The 19,314-nt window shown below is 41.7% G+C and overlaps 1 protein-coding gene across 1 annotated transcript in view; it reads left to right on the forward strand.

Annotated features, from left to right (window-relative positions):
- Positions 1 to 19,314, forward strand: part of PIKFYVE (phosphoinositide kinase, FYVE finger containing) — a 64,026-nt gene that overhangs the window by 28,283 nt on the left and 16,429 nt on the right. Inside the window, exons 12-22 of the mRNA XM_010143626.1 lie at positions 4,417 to 4,479; positions 6,475 to 6,604; positions 6,961 to 7,141; positions 8,420 to 8,494; positions 9,139 to 9,246; positions 11,052 to 11,192; positions 11,874 to 12,000; positions 13,107 to 14,293; positions 15,728 to 15,828; positions 16,987 to 17,058; positions 18,635 to 18,806. Coding sequence (XP_010141928.1) covers positions 4,417 to 4,479; positions 6,475 to 6,604; positions 6,961 to 7,141; positions 8,420 to 8,494; positions 9,139 to 9,246; positions 11,052 to 11,192; positions 11,874 to 12,000; positions 13,107 to 14,293; positions 15,728 to 15,828; positions 16,987 to 17,058; positions 18,635 to 18,806 — 2,357 coding nt within the window. The remainder of the gene's footprint in view (positions 1 to 4,416; positions 4,480 to 6,474; positions 6,605 to 6,960; positions 7,142 to 8,419; positions 8,495 to 9,138; positions 9,247 to 11,051; positions 11,193 to 11,873; positions 12,001 to 13,106; positions 14,294 to 15,727; positions 15,829 to 16,986; positions 17,059 to 18,634; positions 18,807 to 19,314) is intronic.

Genomic DNA, 19,314 nt, shown 5'->3' on the forward strand with positions numbered 1-19,314 from the left:
CACGCTGTGGCTAAGAGGCAGAGCTGAGCAAAGCCGAGAGCAGGCAGGTCCGCCAAGCTGCCCAGGGGTCAAGAGAGGTGTTGCTCTGTTGCTGTCCGGGGTGGAAAGAGGGAGGGCCGCACACATGGTGCGGTCTCTTAAAGGGACAGAGCTGGGAACGGAAACCCACCAGAACTTTTTACCAATGAGATGCTGCAGACGTGACATGGCAGGGAATATTTCAATTGGTCAGTTTAAAACAAAACTTCTGAGACAGGAGAAATTTTCTTAAATGGTGACACTAGATTAGTGAAATGGAGGACTTCTAAAATTTTGTTCTGGAAGTATTAAAGTTGTAGTGCAAAGACTTTCACCTTGTATTCCTGATCTTACCTGGCTATATTCAACAAAAGATGCCATCCAGGGTGTTGCAGTGTTGCAATGATTAGACAGCCAAGACTAGATAAGTTAAGCTTCTGTGTAAAATGGGATGCCTTTACTTTAAGAACAGAGTACTGTTGCTGACATGGTGTGTTTGCTCCTATCAAGGGTCAGTAACTTCCCTGTGACCATTATGGACACATTTGTCTTGATGTCATTGGAACTGTTTTTTGTCCTTAGACTGGATGACTTAACTTTCTTTGAAATAATGAAATAAAACTGAAGATCACGCTCATCTTTTGAGGCTAGTAACTCGATTTCCTCACAACTGTTCAAATTGCAATCATTGGGGGAGGACTAGCAGGACAAAACATCAGCGCTAGATCTGCAGGTCAACTTGATCTAAGTGGTTAGCGGGTTTCTTCAAATGATTAGGGGATATGCAATTTCCAGCAGACACGGCGTCAGCTGCTTTGAAGCAAGACCTGCGATGTATCAGCTGTGTTTTGGAACAGAGTGATTTGTATACAGTCTGAGTCTGGCAGGACTTCTTGTGATGTTCTAGGTTGCCTAATGTCTGGTGTGTTGCCATTAAATACTAGTGACTTCAAGTTAGCTGTCTTGCAGTATCTTACAAGTGAGTATAGTGACTCATTTATAGTATCAGCTGCCTAAAGACTATAGTACTTTGTGTGTACATCTTGGTTTAAGCCCATCCGTCAGCAAGGTACCATGTGGCCCCTCACTCCTCTCTGCTGGTGGAGTAAGGAGGAGAAAATACAACAAAAGACTCATCGGTCAAGACAAAGGCAGGGTGCAATCGCTCGCCAATTATGGTTGGTAGTTCAGCTGGGGAAGAAAAAAGAATCTGTTTAATTTGTTACCAATCAAATCGGAGTAGGATAATGAGAAATAAAAACACCTTTCCCCTACCTCTCCCTTCTTCCAGGGCTTTACTTCCTATTTCTCTACCTCTTCCCCCACAGCAGCACAGGGGTATGGGGAATGAGGGTTGCAGTCAATTAATTGCATGTTGTCTCTGCTGCTCCTTCCTCCTCAGCAAAAGGACTCCTCACACTCTTACCCTGCTCCAGTATGGGTCCCTCCCATAGGAGACAGTCCTCTACAAACCTCTCCAACATGAGTCTTTCCCATGGGTTGCAGTTCTTCACAAACTGCTCCAGCATAGGTCCCTTTCATGGGATGCAGTCCTTTAGGAACAGACTGCTCCAGTGCAGGCGTCTTGCAGAGTCAAGGCCTTCTTTGGGTGCAGTGACCTGCTCTGCTGCAGGGTCCTCCACATGCTGCAGGTGGACATCTGCTTCATTGTTAACCTCCATGGGCTGCAAGGGGTCAACCTGCCATTTCACCACGGGTTGCAAGGGAATCTCTGCTCTGATGCACCTCCCTCCCTCCTCCTTAACTGACCTTGGTGTCTGCAGAGTTGTTTCTCTCGCACCCCGCTCATCTCTCTGCTGCAGGTTGTTGGTTTGGTTTCTTCCCTTTCTGAAATAGGATGTTAGAGATGTGCTGCCACCATTGCTGATTGGCTCAGCCTTGGCTGGAGGCAGGGCTGTCTTTATGCTTGGGAAGATTTTAAAGCGTTTTTTCAGCTGCCACCATTGCTGATTGGCTCAGCCTTGGCTGGAGGCAGGTCTGTCTTGATGCTTGGGAAGCTTCTAACGGCTTCTCACAGGAACCCTGTTAGAACCGACCAAAACACTGGGCACAAACCAAATACAATGTATCAAAAAGGGAAACAATGAGAGATTGCTTTCTGTGTTTAAACTGGGGGAAGAGATGAAGTGTCTTATTTTAAATGTGAATTTTTATTGCTGTTTTTAGAGATACAGTTATCAACATGAGAAACTTTGTTTTCTAAACATCCTTGCAGCCAGATATCCTTGGTACTGGTGGTGGGTATTTTGCGTAGTTAGTTTTTGATGCCTGCATCTAGTTAGGATGGGAAATGAGAAGAGGATCTGAGTAACCATGACGCAGTTCCTTGTCACTACTGCTTGCCAAAGCTTAACGTGCTATTGCCAGGAGCTCTTCTGGTGGACTTTCTTTTGCAAAGGTGCGCCTCAGTTTTCAACAGATATCTGTGGATGCATGCATCCTTGCTTGTATGTGTAGAGGAAAAGCTGAGGTTGCTGGCCAGTCTGTTTGATATTTAACCAGAGCAATCTGTAAGGTATATAAAATCCGTACCTGCTGATTTCCGTTGGATAGCTGTGAATGTGTGCATAGTGGTATTTGCTTCCTATGGAGCCCCTGAATATCAGACCTAGGAATTTGTGTGTTATGCAGTGGTGTTTTTTTGGTTCCTTTTTTGTTGTTTTGTGCTGGTGAAGCTGTTCAGGGGACCTTGTAAGATAGTATCTTGATAACTAACTACTTGCAGACGAGGCTAGAAAATATGCTACAGGAACCTCTCCATTCCACCCCATTTTGTGGTATATGATGCATGTAGAGATGAGGTGTGGTAAGAAATGTGCGTGTTAGCCACTATCACTGTCTCAAACTCACACCTATGAGTGTGTTATCTGTCCAGTCTAGGAAGAGGTATGGTATCTTACCTTGTCAGAAACTTCCCCTGGGGCACAACTGGAAGCAAAGTTATAGGAGGTGAAGCTGTATTAAAGAGAAGCATTCCTGGTTTGGAGGTGCCACCTGCATTTTTTGTCCAGAGTATAAATAAGGTTAGGTTTCAGCTGGGTTTAACCTTGGCCATGCCAGTCAGGGATAGGTGTTGGTCCTAATTTGAGTGTGTTTGCAGTGAGAACAGCTGCCGTGAGGCTGTTGGAAGGTGGAGAGGGATCGAGGTGCTAGTATACATGTTTGTGAGTAGGTATAGCATGACATAACATTCTCTAGGCAGTCTGTGGGGCTGTGGGCTAATCAGTGCTAAGGGTGAGCCAGCTTTTACCAAGTAGTTTGTTGCTCATAATGCTAAACACTTCTTCTAAGCAAGAGATGAAAGGTATCTGCAAGTAACCATCAAGCTGCAGAGGAAGCTTGCAACTTCTCTTTGGTACATAGATCATTTACTGAGTAACTGTTTGCAAACTGCGTGACTGCAGATGAGCTCAGATTTTTAAACTGGTGGGATGTGAGGTGTCACTTGGGTGCTAATGTTCTAGAGACTCGTGATTGCTTGTGTCCTGTCAACTTTCTGTTGCATTCTGTGGGTGTCTGAAAGCTGGCTGACTTTACATTCTGTTCGAATTAAGTGTGGACCATTCTCAGGAAAGGCGATAAAGGGTTAACTTCAGAACATTATGCTGTATAAGCAATTAGGCTCTTGCTCTTGTTTTCTCACAATAGAATCCCTTTTTGCAGAAGCAAGGAAACAACTAAAGGTCCAACAAGCTAATGGCCTCTGGAGAAAACAAACTTTTTGTAGCCAGCATGCATGAAAGATCAAGATGTAGCAAGCTAAGCAAGTGTAGCAGATGGAGCTTCATCGTGTTTCCTGCATATAGAGGGATATATAACCCTTTGCTTTCCTTTGTTGCTGGGAGCCCCACCTCAGGCAGCATGGATCCCCCAAAACGCTTTAAACTGTTTTAGACTTTAGACTTCTAGCTCTTGAAAGGCAGGCTGTCTTTTGTTTCCTTCACTGTGTAAGATAAGTCTTATGGCTGATCTCTCCCTCAGTCTGAGATACTTCACTGGAGTGTGAGAGCAAAGCTGACTGCTCGCAGCTTAACACATTTGTATTAAGATGTAGAAAAGCGTGGTGTAGGTCCATTGGAAAAGCAAATTCTTAACTTCTTGTTCAGCCTTTGCTTGTGTCGTCTTTGTTTGTTTTGTTCTTTCACAGTAATAAGTACTATTTTCTTGTTGTCTCTGAACTTTTTGATAGAACAAGAATGAGAGGATATGCTTGTCTTGACCACTCATCAGGCTGTTGCTAAATTGGTGACTAAACCCTTAGATGAGTAATACTGCTTCTTCTGGTGTAGGCGTGTACTTGGTAATTATATGAGTGCACCAGTGTAACCTGTCATTTTCTTTTGTCTCCGCCTATCTCCCTCTTCTCTCTTCTTTCAGAGTACTTGAATCCTGAAAACGGAGGGCAGCAGATGTTCTCTATAAGTGATGCTTTTATTAAAGGTAAGGGGAAACTTAAAATGTTGCTATTGTGCAGTCTTGATATAACCCTGAAAACTCATACTCCTTTTATTGCATTGACCCTTTAGAAATACTTACTTGACGGTAAATATGAACTTATTTATGGCAAAAGTGATATATGCGCTATAGCTTTTTTGAATGCACTTTCAAGCTTTAATTTCTTTTATTTCTCATATTTCTTCATTCAAAAGTACTCAAAAGCTTTTATTTATTTTAAAAAATAGATGTGATAAATCTGTTTACAACTTCTCCACCAGCAAACTTATGTAACAGATGCTGATTTTTACCTTTCCATGCAAGCAAATGAAGATGTGATATGATTAACTGCACTGCTTCTGTGCAGTAGCTTTAAATTTCATGTCTCGAATCTTTCTGAGTTTCTTGTCATGACCACCATGACTTTTGAAATGAAAGGCTATTAGACACAGTTGTGAGTTTTAAAACCTATATGCCTTCCAGTATTGTGGACTTGTGCCCTTGTGGGCTTTTTTTTTCTTCCAGTTAACGCTACTAATTTTGGTAAGCTCGTAAGAGGAAGAAATAAGGAAGAAACCGCAATGTCTGTGCAGCCAGAAAAATAAAGTCTTTGATTAAACTGTTCGTTTTTAACAGCAGGAGAAAAGATCTAAACCAACGTAACTTACGTTAATCTTCTGCACAGTTAATTTGGGGTATGGAGCATCTGGAAGATGTTCTTTTTATAAAGGCTTTTTTTTTATTGTCCTGCTCATATTACTATTGTAAAAGGATTTTGCAGTTGTATCATACACTCCGAGGAGTTTCAAGCTTGAACTCTGCGGGCTTGCATACTTGCATAAATACCGGTATTATACTATAGTATAAATGACTTACAATATAATCAGCCATAATGAGAGCAAGGAAATTTATAACTTCTTTCTATAATATTGTAATACTTGTGTGGGAAATAACCTAGTAACTCTTTCAAAGCAAACTGTTGAAATAACCTCTAACCTTGGTACTGCAAAACTGAGAACAGTTCTGAGTTTACTACACAACAGTGATTGAAAGCAGCAGGCCCCTTTCACCTGAGGACTGTCTTCAACTGTTGAAACATGCTTTCTGTTTTTCCAAAACCAGAAATAGCTATAGTTCATGCTGACATGTAGGATTTAAAAAATTGTATTCAGTTGATACAGCCTTCACTGGCATCTTGTTTGTTGTAGTGGAGAGACATCTGTGTATGTGATGGTTAGGTGGATGGAGATGAGAAGGTGTGCTGGGATCTTTTGAAAAGCTCACGCCACTTTCTTGACAGAAAATCCTTGAGAATTCTGCAGTATGAAATACTGTGCCATAGGCTAGATGAACCAGCCTGCTGGCAGCTCCCTCTGTACCTGAGCAGCAAAGAGGTGGTGTGTGGGATCAGGACTGCAAGTCACATAAAGGGTCAAAAGCCTGACATATGAATTGGTAGCATATAATTTCTTTAAAATAAGATTGGGAAATGAGCTAATCAAGGCCTTTACCAACATATTTTTGATACTTGTGCTGCAGCCTGAATGAAATAGCTAGATCTTTTAATGCTACATAGTTGTCTTCAAAATAGCAGCTTTTTGTGGATCAGATTAGTACCTTTGACCAATGTTCTAAGTCTAAAAGGTATTATTATTACGTATTATGAATACACTTAGTTGGAATTTGCTGCTTATAAGCAAAACGGAGATATAAGATTGTTTGCTTGTTTTAACAAGCTTGGTAGCCATTCAATTCCAGAAGAGAAAACTGTCTGCTCTATACTGGCAGTACAAGAATTATAGTAGCTTACTTTTTCCTCTGTACACTCACCACTGTTATACTCAATACAGTTTGTGACATCATGCTACCATGATGTCTAGCTCAAACTTTCAAGAGGCTTAGACTTGCGTCTTAGTAAATTTTTTCCTTTTGAAAGTAGCCCATCAGAAAGACACATGCATTCAACTGTGACTTCATATTAACAATGTTTGTCTCTTGCAGAGTCATTATTCAACAGGAGGGTGGAGGAGAAGTCCAAGGAACTCTTTTTCACGCCCCTAGGCTGGCACCACAGCAATCTGGATCTGCTGAGAGAAGAAAATGGGGAGAAACAAGCCATGGAAAGGCTGCTGTAAGAAACATGTAGAAAAAAAACAATTTGCGTATCCTGAGTAGCAATTCCTGAAGCCCCCTCTATCCCACTAACTTTCAGTGGGACTTGGGCTACAGTGGACAATACAAGGAACTAATGTGCATTAAGAAAACAGCATTTTTACAGTATATTTTAATTGCTTTTTTCCCACTGTAATTTTTATGTATTGAAGTACAGGACCAGAGTTGGCTGTAGAATGTTCTAGGCAGCTATTTCTTCAGAGGATTCCCTGCACTGTAAATGTTAAGAAATTTACTTCTGAAATGTGACTTCAACTAATGACTCTCTGTATTTTTTTCCTCGTGAGAATTCTATTTGTTTTGCCCTTTTTACAGGTCTGCTAATCACAACCACATGATGGCACTGCTTCAGCAGCTTCTGTACAATGAATCCCTGTCACTGTCCTGGAGGGATATCATTGTACCTGTGGTCTGTCAGGTAGTTCAAACAGTACGGCCTGATGTCAAAAACAGAGATGATGACATGGATATCCGCCAGTTTGTCCACATCAAAAAAGTAAGTTTCAAGCAGTGGATGTAGGGAAACAAGGATGCAGCTGCTGGCAGCCACCCTTGTTTGAAGAGAAGTCCCCTTGCCGTTGTTCCCATCATGTTCAGTGGTGTAATTGGCCAACATAGTTTTTGAATAAGGTGGGGTTCTAGAAAAAGTTGCACAGGAAAAACTTTTCATCTTATGAAAGCTGCTTTAATGCCCTGGAGCTGACCTCTTCTTTCAGGCTGTAGGCTGCAGAAGGTAGCAAAGACCAACACCTCTGTAATAACTTGCTTCCTTTTTTGGTTTCAGCTTGTTTTGTGCTTGGATTGGAGATGTACTGAATGCTGTCTAAAGTGCTTGCAGGACTCTGTAGCAATCTATTGCCTTAAACTATCCATTATGGAGGACTGAACTCGTCCCATGCCAAGTACAATGACTTTCTTCAAGAGTAAAGCTTAATGTTATGGGATGGTGCATCCAGTTCTGCCAGATGGTCCAGTTGAACTGCAAGGCTGGAGTTGTGACATGCACAGTTTATTCTGAGAGGCTGATGTGAAACTTACATCCAAGGAGCTAGTGTAACTGAGGATCAAAGGCTTGGGCTTATTTTTCTTTGGCAAAACTTTTTTTTGGAAGCCACGTAAGATGCAAAGAGAGCCTTATGGTTTTTGGTGGTAGCACTGTGGCATCTCTTCAGACAGCATCAGTTGTCTCCTACTCTGAAACTCCAGTTCAAACAGCAGATGTTCAGAGGTGAAAGCTCTTTGTAGCTGTTTGCTATTTTCACATGCTGATAAAAGAAATGTTTTCTGAAACATGTTATTCAGAAACCCGTTTCATGTGTTTATTACTCCTTTGATTGGTTGTGACTGTAGGCACACCAGTCCAGTGTTTTGATGTGTTCAAATAGTGGGTAGAGGTTTGTTAGGTTTTCCCTTTTTTTTTTTTTCCTTCTCTTTCCTTTCCTCAGAACTTGTTTGTTGTTAGTGGAAGTGACATGTGCAAGGGTATGTGCTTTGCGTGGCCTGTAGGAGTTAGATTCCCTTATATTCCAGAGTGTATCTGTTGGGAAGGGTGTACAGATACTGGAACTTAGTTGTTTTCACGTTGTCCTTAGTTTGCAAGACTTTAAAGGAAGAACTTGTGTTCAGCATGAGCATATGTGATCTTTCATCTGATAATTGAGGGTGTAGCTGAAGCTTGTGCGTCAGCTGCAGTAGGTATTCTGTCTGTTATGTTTACTATGTTAGAAGTTATGGGAGTGTATGACAGTTCTAAAAATGTTCTTTACTTTATTAGATCCCTGGTGGAAAGAAATTTGACTCCATGGTGGTGAATGGATTTGTTTGCACTAAGAATGTTGCACACAAAAAGGTAACGCAGTCTTGATTAATGAGGTACTGGCTGTAGCGTATGCTGTGAGTTCCCTTCTGTGTTGTGAAGCTTCTGTCACCACTCGGGAGGTTTGTGATCTTTCTCTAGTTTAAGACGCTAAACAAGAATGGCTTTTAAAGCATTTTTTCCCAAGCTTTCTTTTAGCCCAGAGATTATAGGGGGGGAAGCTTTCCTCATGAATGAAAAACATCCTTTCCATCCCTACCACTTCGAATACATTTATTAATTGCCCCAAGTTTTAGTCAGAAAAAGGCATTTGTGGTTCTTACTTATGACAATATAGTAAAGTGAGCCTTTAAACAAAGTGGGACGTCAAGATAGAATGATCTGGATGGAGGCTCCAAAATGTATCAAGACTTTGGGGTTCTTGGGAGATGACTGGAGAAATCTCAAGCATTATGCTTTTACAGGAAGGGAGTAGTAAAATTCCAATAACTGAGTGTAACATCTTCATAAGAAGGAAGAATGTTATAGGTGGTCTGCAGGGAGGGGGAATAGCTCAGACACTTCTCGGGGGCGGGGAGGAGGGAATCAGTCATAGGAAGTCTATCTCTTTTTCATGTGGACTTTTTCCCTTCCAGATGTTTGTATTTTTGTTTTAACTGGTTTTGCACCTTTCTTAGATGAACTCCTGCCTGAAAAATCCCAAAATTCTTTTGCTGAAGTGCTCGATTGAGTACCTCTATCGAGAAGAAACAAAGTTTACCTGTATAGACCCTATAGTGCTTCAGGTGAGAGCATGCTTTTGTTCTTGGTTAAAACTACCTGAGGTCTAGAGATTGAAACAAAATGATTATCAGTGCATATATGATTTTTTTTTCAGTATGTAAGGTGGAGTTGAGTAAGTGGGATTGTGTAAGAAAGAAAAATTTCCTCTTCTAGCAGCTGGCTAAGAAAACTGCTGCAGTAAATACAGTACAAACTTGTAGTCTTGTGCTCAGGGTTGTCATCAAGTTACATGTACTGAGAGCGATCTTATGATCCTCACAATTACACGCAGCACTTCAGAAAACATGATTTGTTTTTAATGATACCCTGTATAAGGAATATGGTTCAGAACGTCAGAGCTAGATATGGTTTAGGTGTGCAAAGAAATATTAGTAAAGTGAGTATAGGTAAAGGCTAGATTGCACCCATGTTATTTCTTGTCAGACTTGAAAAAAATGGGACAACAACGAATCTAATGAATTGATAAACTACAAGATGTCACTTTGGAACAGGTGCCCTGATGCTGTGAGCAGGGAGGTACCTGAAGTATGGAAACACTGAAATGGATAGACCTTTTCTTTGACACACTGCATTCCCATCTGGGAGTCAGTTTTCAGATGTGTTTGCCAGGGTGCTCGTAACAAGGGTATTTGGTGCTCTGCTGAGCTTGGGCCATAATTTTGTTTCTGCTTTTGACTATTTCCTTAGCATATATTTAAGTCCACTTCTGTTTGGTGGTTAATAGACAGGATTACAGGTGTGAAAGCTTTAGCAATAAAACTTGTCACTGCCTAGTGGGTTGGTTTTCTAGAAAGAGCTCAAACTGGGACCTGTCCTTGGTCTAGAAGTATCCACTATACTTCCTAAATATTGATCTTTGATTATTTCAGTGACTGCTTCAGAACATGATCATAACTGTTTGTGTACCTGCATTAAAGTCCTGTAGGACAGAAAATACTACAGAAATACTAGTTCAGTTGGAAAGGTTAGCTTTCAGCAAAAGCTTTCTTTGCTATGCTATCAGGGATGTTTGTGTTCTCAGTAGGCAGGCTGCTATTGTGGTATCGTTCTCTTGCGCAGAACTTTCAAAACCGGACTGCTGTGAGCTGCAATAGCACTATTTAGAATACCTGTTTCAGGAAGCTGTATCCTCCGTCTAGCAGTGTAGGCCTTTAGTCTGATAGAGTTGCAGCCCTGCTTTCTTTCTGTGCGTGGTAATAGAAGTGGGGGGAGGGGAGGGGCGGTGGGGATAGTGAGATGAAGCCAAAAGGTGGACATGGTTAGAAGAGAAATTTTGCAGTGCTGACACAGCATTTGGGATCGTACTTCAAAAGTACTGTCCCCCAGTAGAGATTTAGGGACAGAAGCTTGCTTGTAGAGGCACAGAACACTGGCATACTCCTTGTGAGTGGAAGTGTCGCTGAGTGCCAGCACTCAACATTAGCGTGTATCAGAAGGTGGAGAACCTACTGCAAACAGCTTTGGATGCTCTCTCTGGTTTTAGCACCTTTTGAACATCAAGCCTTTTTCCATGTAAAGATATGAGGTGCATATATATATGTTTGGATTCTACTGCAAGTCTCTTCAGACTATAGCCTCATGTGCAATTAGTGCATATAACAAGTTGCTGATGTGCAGTGGGGGTGGGGAATATACACAGTAAGCAACAGATGGTGCTTTCTGGATCGCTGGTTCCGTGTTTTATAGGAAAGGTCAGTACAGAAATGAGAATAATACTGAGATAATAATGAGAGAGTAATATTATTTATTTAAGCTTTTTCAGTGGGGTTTGTAGTAGTTAACTGCCATACTTTGTTCCTGTCTACAGGAAAGGGAGTTCTTGAAGAACTATGTACAGCGGATAGTTGATGTCAGGCCTAATTTGGTCCTTGTTGAGAAGACTGTGTCTCGAATTGCCCAGGACATGCTCTTAGAGCATGGTATCACTCTGGTCATCAATGTGAAGCCGGTGAGCATTTCCTCTCAGTCAGACTGGGCCTTGTGGTGGATCTCTGTTACTTCTCCTTGTCGCAAGCTCCCTGGAGAAAGCAAAGAGTTGTTTTGTTTTCTCCTCTGACCAAATTTGGGCTCTTTAGTAATAGTACTTCTCTTCCAAGAAGGCAAGACAGGCAAACCTAGAGAATAACTTTTCCTCGGCTCTTCACAGCTCCTCTGCTGTGTCCTCATGCCCTGTCTTGGTTCTAGTTAACTTTGATGCCTATTTGCAGCAAATCCTGCATGGGTCCTCAGTGATCACCAGAGAGCCTCTCTGTCCCTGTGAGGCAGGGTACAGACAGCGAAACAGAGAGTAGCTGTGGGAATTGTCTGAGCTCCTGATAGCCAGCACTATGCTGACTGCAGTGTACCTACTGGAACTTCCTTCACTTGAACAGATCCAGATATCTCCAAGGAAGGGCAAAAACTTACCCCTTACCAGAAATATTTACCCAACTGCTTTTTTAAGATTCTCATATATTTTGTTTGTGTGAGTGGGTGTCACCCAGGGTTTGCATCTCTGAGAGGTTTCCTGGATCACACTAACATTTTTGTTTGGTTTTGTGGTGTGGATTTTTTTTTTTTTAAGGGCAAGCTAAGGATGCTAGTGTCCTTTTTGCACTGTAGGTTCTTATCGTTCTTTCCATTTTTACAGCAAGTGTTAGACCGGGTAAGTCGAATGACCCAGGGAGACTTAGTGATGTCAATGGATCAACTATTGACCAAACCACGTTTGGGAACCTGTCATAAATTCTATATGCAAGTTTTTCAGTTGCCCAATGGTGAGTAAAGTCTGTGTTTTAGCTTGTGTGTGTGAAAGGATAATTGCTTTTGCTCCTCTTAACTAGATCTGAATTGTTGGGTTCCTTGTGTGATCGAGTATTATCCTTCCTACTCATCTATCTTCTGTTACATTTGAAACTACAGTGACCTGGCTGTGGACACAAAAGCATGACCTTACTAATATGAGATACACTAGATTTTAAGTACACTGGCTTCTTCCCCCCGAACTGTTCACTTTTTCTCATCCCAACACCCTGAAATTTGTCTAGTCCAACATCCTGTTCAAAACAGAAAGTATTAATTTCCATGCAGGATCGGATTTCTCAGGGCTTTGTCAGTCAACTGTTGAAAATATTGCAGAACAGAGATTTCTTAGCCTGTCTGGGCACCTGTTCAGTTGCTTAAAGAATTTTTCCATGCAGAAACAGAGAATCATAGAACAGCCCGGGTTGAAAGCGACCTTGAAAGATCATCTGGCCCAACCTTAACTTGCCTTGTTGTCATGTGTGCATGCTGCCCTTTGTCCAGGCTTTGTGCACCTTTGAGAAATCGGGTTCCTTTTTCTGTGTAAGTCCCTTTAGGCAGTGGGAGTCTGCAATGAAAGAAATACTTCTTGACAGGTTACCAATGGTGCTGGTACGGATAAGTGTTGTTGATGCCAATCTTTGTGGAGATGCAGTCTTTGCATCTCTTCTACTTCCCCATTTCCCCCTTCCAGCCTATAAATTGCACTCAGTCTTGTAGGATTTTGGCCTGTAAGGATGAGCAAGTGTGCCTGGGAGGATAGTGGTTCTTTTTGCTCTAGTGCTGCAGTCTACAGTGATCTTAGAATACGCTGTTTAGGCCAGCGTGTTCCATGTGGCCTCCACTTGGACTTTGTGATGACTTGTTTTACAAAACAGGAGAAGTTTTATAGCAAATGCTAGTGTTGCTTGCAAAAATAAGTTTCTTCAGTATGGTGATGTGAATTTTTGAAGCTGGATTGTGCTACCAATGTTACTTGCTCTTAGTCTCTGTTACAGTCTCTTCGGTATGTGAGATGCCTAAGAGCAGGTTAACTGTAGCTGTCATCCTAACCCCTATGTTGTTTTTGTTTTTCTTCTAGATCAGACAAAAACCCTGATGTTCTTTGAAGGGTGTCCCCAGCACCTGGGTTGCACTATCAAGTTGTGTGGTGCTGCAGAGTATGAGCTGGCACGTGTGAAAGAGATCTTGATTTTCATGATCTGTGTTGCTTATCATTCCCAGCTGGAAATCTCTTTCCTTATGGATGAATTTGCCATGCCCCCTACTCTGAACAAAACCACCTCCTTTCAGTCCCTTATTGAGGAGCCAGGAGGTGAAAATGAACAACAGAACCTCTTCAGTGGTGAGGATTTCAGCACAGCAGTCAGAGACATTGAACTATCCTCCGAAAAACTGCCTGTAATCCCTGAGCCAGTGTCCTCTGATGAGGTCAGCTTGCTTGAGCAAATAAGTTTATTTGAGAGAGGTGACCAGAAGAACAGTCAACTGGAAACAGCGTCCTCAAAACAGCAAGAGCACCACAAAGTAGAGTCAGCATTTTCAATGTTCAACTCTGTACCTCCTGCAATACCAGAAACATCCCTGCTGCCCCTCCATGGCATGGACCAGCACTTGGTCTCTCTGGATAGCCAGACACTAGAGCCTCTTCAACAGGCAGACGATCTGCAGGAATCGAAGAGTCAGATGAGAGTCTTCAGAGATCCTCTCCAGGATGATACTGGTTTATATGTCACGGAAGAGGTAACTTCTTCTGAGGATCGACTCAAGGCTTACTCTGCAGCATTTAAGCAGGAGTTGAAAGATGTCATTCTCTGTATTTCTCCTGTAATGATGTTCCGTGAACCATTTCTTTTGACTGAAAAAGGCATGAGGTGCCCTGCCCGGGAATACTTCCCCGAGCAAGTTTATTGGTCTCCTCTTCTCAATAAGGAATACAGGGAACTGGAGAGCAGAAGGAAGAGACAATTATTGCGGGATCTCTCTGGACTACAAGGGATGAATGGGAGTATCCAAGCCAAGGCTATCCAAATCTTACCTTCTCATGAGTTAGTTAACACTAGAATAGCAGAGCATCTAGGAGATAGCCAGAGCTTAGCAAGAATGCTGGCTGACTATCGGGCCAGGGGAGGGAGGATACTACAGAAAAGCACAGATCCCTTTGCCCAGAGTAAGGATGCATCTAGTGTCCCTACTGGAAAAACTGGTTACAGAATTGAAGAGGATGAGAAGGGACTGCCTCAGAGTGAATCCTCATTGTCTCATAAGGTAAGATTTAAAGCTGTGTTACTGGAAATCCAGGTTACATCAGTTTCTTCTAGTAATACAGAAGGCGTAGTGTCTCATATTAAGTGTTAAACCAGAGTTGTTTGGGTTTGGTTTTTTGTTTGGTTGTTTTTGACTGAGTCAAAACTGCGTTTTAGATCGCAGTGTTCTAGGCTCAAGTCTTGCTTGAGCACTTGCTCAAGTCAGTGTAATCAGGGACTGTGTGGATATAAGAAAGCAGAACAAGAGACTAACTGCAAAATTTCCCTGAGAAGGAAAGAGGTTGTGAGACTTAATTTCCGAGAAATGCACAAAGTCAGCCAAAAATCAGTAAATTACATTACCTTTTCAGTGCAGTGGTACGTGACTTATTTCTGAAAATGAATGTATGAAGTGGGAGCAAACTTGAAGTTTCTGAAGCTGAGGTTTCTTGCTGCTTGTACTGGTGATTTCTAGAAGTGTAATGCTGTAATATTTTTATCTTCAGATAAAGAAGACTGTTGTCATGGAAACAGCAGTAGGCTTTATTTACATTAAAGTGTTCAACTGTAAAAGTTTGGATGATCTGAAGAAATGTGAGAATATGATAATGGATGGGGGGGAATCTTTGAAATTTCACAGCAAGGGAGTGTGTGCTTGTAATCAAAATATTTAAAGTTTTGGGAAACTGCCAGATAACTTTTATCTGAGGAAAAGGATCTTGGGCTATTCTTGAACTGGAAGCTGTTCAGGAAAAGGTCTATGAGCAAAAGTAGAACTCCTCATCTTTTGAAATAGTTTGGTCCCTGAGCCAATCAGCCCCCAAGTTCATGAGCAGAATTCACTTTTTAACTGGTGCTTAAGTGGAAATCTGTGCAGTTTCACAGGCCATAATCTTACAAACTGTAAAACTGGCCCTTGCTCTGGATTGGACTGGTTGATGCCATTTTAAATTTATTCAGTGAATTAAAAGTATTTGGTAAATTCATACTTCAGTAGGGCATGGAAGAGGAAACAGCTCCATTCCATCAGTGATGTGGTAAATCTCTTCACAGAGAACAGAAAGCTGGAAGTCTTTCTATAGCCCGAATGAGTAACTGAGGTATAATATGTTGACACAGTTTTGACTCCAAGGTGTCCTAAACCGTACAATGCTTTGGATACTCTAGATGTTTGTCATGGGCTTTTGTTGTTTTCTGTTGCCTTTCCACAGAAACACCTGTGTGTGCCTTGGTTTCGTTATGCCTATTAGTTACACTTTTGAAAAACTGGCAGCTAGCAATTGTGCATCATGTAAGCCTACCTGAAACTTGGAGATAATGCAAAGTTAATCTATACAAATGGAGCAAGCAGAGATTCATCTGTAAATAAAATTACTAGAATAGAATTTTGTCATCAGGAGTTGTGTGTGGATGGAGTTGTCTGTAAATAGTAAATTAGTTGTTTTCTCTCTACCAGGTGGATTGCCTGAGTCCAGTAAACCATCAGAGGCTCTGTGTTCTCTTCAGTAGCTCTTCTACTCAGTCTAGCAATGCTCCAAGTGCCTGTGTTAGCCCCTGGTATGAAAACTACTCTTCTACACTTGCATAGTTGCTATCTTTTCCTAAGGTCAGCTCTCTCCTCGTAGGAGTGTTTCTTTGAGGACTGCTTCGTACATAGTGCTTATCCCGTAACAGGAACTGTTGCCAAAAGAATTTTGTCTTGCCTGGTCAGGTGGATCTGGAACAGTATCCCATAGCCTTTGTGTAATCCCCAGGGTGTGAATGAGAAAGCCTGGCCTAAAACCGAATGCTTTAGTTAGTCTTTTCACTGCAGGGTAATGTATGTGTGAGAGGGCATGCATGCAGCCTTGTGGGGAAGAAATAGTGTATATAAACACAGAAGAATGTCCAACCCCAAAAATAAGCCTTGAGAGAGTCTCAGAATACATCTAGATTGTATTGTCTGAGAGTGGCATTTGAATATATTGCTACCTTTCTCATGTTATAGTCAGCAGTCTTAAGAGGTTTAACTGGATTTCCAGCTTAGGGGGCCGTAACTTGTTAATCGTGTGTAACTTACAACACACTTCCAGCCTGACTAAACAGAAAAAGGTGTTTCATCCTCTAGCTCAAGTGAAAATACAGAGATGGCTCTCTCACAGGGAAAGGTCTAGAGTCCCTGTAAAAGCTTAGGAATGAACCAAAGGTGGTGGTGGTAAGCTCACTAAACAGCAACAAGAAGAGGCTGTAAATTACTGATATCTGAGATTAATTGTGACACTTAAACTGATATTTAACACTTTAAGTGGCTTGGTCACCTCAGGTTCTGAGAAAACAAAAGTTGCTATTATATTCTAGTTGAGTAAGGGGTTTTTTTAAGGCTTTTTACACCTGAGTGTACCCTTTTAGTAACTGTTTAAATGTTAGTGTTTAAGGCCTCAAGCTGTCTATGCCTCAGTGCCTAAATATTCTTGAACTTGATGTTCAAGAGTGCAATTAAATTGTATTTGACTTTTAAATGTCAAGTTTAAAGTTGTTCTAGTAAGACTCTGATCTCATTATTAGCAAAGTTGACAGCAGAGGTCTAGGAAGGATAGTCAAGGGGAAAAAAAGCCTTTGAAGGAGTTCAGGGCTCAAAAGAAGCCTGCAGTGGGTGCAGATCTGTGCACCTAAAGACCATAGCACAGCTAACGCTGGCAGCACCCACCCTCTAAAGCTTTTCTTTCTCTGCTTTAGGATTGTGACCATGGAATTCTATGGGAAAAATGACCTGACTCTAGGGATTTTCCTGGAGCGCTACTGTTTCAGGTGAGGAGGAATTTGTTCTAAATCTCATTCTGAACAAAACAAAAGCTTTTGATAGTTCTGTGAAGCTGACTGGCTGCCTTCTTTATTCCCTGTGCACTTAGAACAGCATGCAAGTCTGCACAGCTGTTTGTGTCCTAGTAAAGCTTACCACTTGAATCTGTCGCTCCCGTTGCTTTATTATCATGCTGTAGTGAATCAGGAAGTGGATTTAAGAATTGACTTACTCATGCTTGCTTCTTACAAGCAAATACATCCACTGCTTTTCCACTTTAGCCCTGTCCCTCATATTTCCTTTAATGAGGAAGTGGAACAGATTATGAAACAAGACTTACAAGTTCATAAAACCAAATGTGTTCACTCAACACTTTCTTGTGGCAATGAGGACTCTAAGGGCCTAGTTAAGAGCCTGAGCATCTTTTTCAAGACAAGCAACTATACTAATCACAATTTGAGGTTCCTGTTTAAACTTTCATATGAATTCTGGGGAAAAACCCTACTCCTTTAATGTTATCTGAATATTTCAAAGTAAGGCTTTGTCATATCTGCACGGGTGCTAATGTAAATGGTCCAGAACACTTTCAGCCCTGGTGATATACAGTGTAACTTATTTCATTTGACAGAGGTGCAAGTTGTTATTGTTTCAGTAATAAGTAGTGCTGCCAGAACCCCATACAGAGTCCCAGCAGGCTGTGAAGCTGGATAGGTAGCCTGTGGCTCCTCAAAAGTCAAGATTACTCTGTTTTCTCCATTGGCCACTTGCAGTAGCAAAATGCTCTTTATGTTCAGCCTTCTCCACAGGAACAAGCATTTCTCCTTGTGGTGATTGGTGAGAAGTTGAAGCTTAGCCACCCAGTTTTAAGTTCTTGTTTCTCTCTGCTGACTAGCTAGTGTGCATTAAAGCCAGTGCTTCTCGGTCTCCATAGTTTCAGCAATTTAATTTTATTCTGCTGCCCCACCCTTTGCTGATATGAGCCAGGAGGATCCAGGCTTTTTTAAGCTCTTTCTGATTTTGAAAAATTCCTTATTTCACTTTGGTATCTAAACAATCGAGGTTTTAGTTTTCTGATGCCATTCTCTCTTCCCTGACTTAAACCCACGTGAAGAAAGGGCATGGGTCTTTCCGTTCAAAAAGGTTATATGGCACTATTCTGGTCACCTCTTCCTTCAGGGGCTGAAACGTTACCATTTTGAAGGTTCTTTGGTACATCTTTGTCCTTGGTAACCTTTGCTCCGGTACACTGCTAAAGTGGCCGCCTATTCTGGTGCCAAGTCTTCAGTAGTTTGGTCTGTATTTTGTGGACTGTGTGGAATATGTTGGTAGAAAGTGATTTATTGTGATAGCAACCAGTATCCACTGCTTCTAGGACCTAAACAGTCATTGCTGTAATTTCCTACATGCTATTTCTAGATAAGTACAATTCACTCTGCAGAAACAGCCTTGCCTAAAGGCTTAGGAAACTTAGAGTAAATATGAACAGTACCATGATATTAAAAGGCACATTAGATATGTTGAATCATTTCTTCAGCAGTGTGTAGCATATGATCATTCATAAGTGTTTCCATTTCTCTCTATAAGACCTTCCTACCAATGCCCCAGCATGTTCTGTGAAACACCAATGGTTCACCATATTCGTCGCTTTGTTCATGGGCAAGGCTGTGTGCAAATTGTGTTAAAGGAGCTGGACTCCCCAGTCCCTGGATACCAGCACACCATTCTCACTTACTCCTGGTGTAGACTGTGCAAACAGGTAAGGTTGTGGACTTAAGAGCCATTGCTCTTCCAATTTGGTATTCCTTTTGTGACTGGCCTTATACAGAAAGGTAGCATTTTTGAGAAAATGATCATACTTGGCGCTATGGCTAACTAATACAAAACCTGCTACTGATACAGATGTTCTCACATATCTACAAATTCCTCTTGTAGAATTGAGGCTGCTGGGGGTGAAACATCTTGTGTGAGGTAGTCTTGTTGGAAAGTGTCAAACCTGTCTCTGAGAGGATGAGCTTAAGTGGAGTTGATATATTGCTGGAAGCTAATTTCTGACACATGGAAAAATACGTCATTGTCCTCTGAGAGGTGAAGATTATGGTCTGTTCCCTGCAGTGAATCAGAGTGAGCACCAAAAGAATGTATGCATGGGGAAGGGCAGACACTGAGATCTACTGGCGTAGTAACTGGCTAAAGCCACTTGGTATTCTTTGAGCTGCTGCGGACTGGACAGTCTGCATTGTGTAGACTTCCTTCAGTAGTCATTA

Source organism: Buceros rhinoceros, unplaced genomic scaffold, assembly GCF_000710305.1.
Source record: "Buceros rhinoceros silvestris isolate BGI_N320 unplaced genomic scaffold, ASM71030v1 scaffold7339, whole genome shotgun sequence".
NCBI lineage: Eukaryota > Metazoa > Chordata > Aves > Bucerotiformes > Bucerotidae > Buceros > Buceros rhinoceros.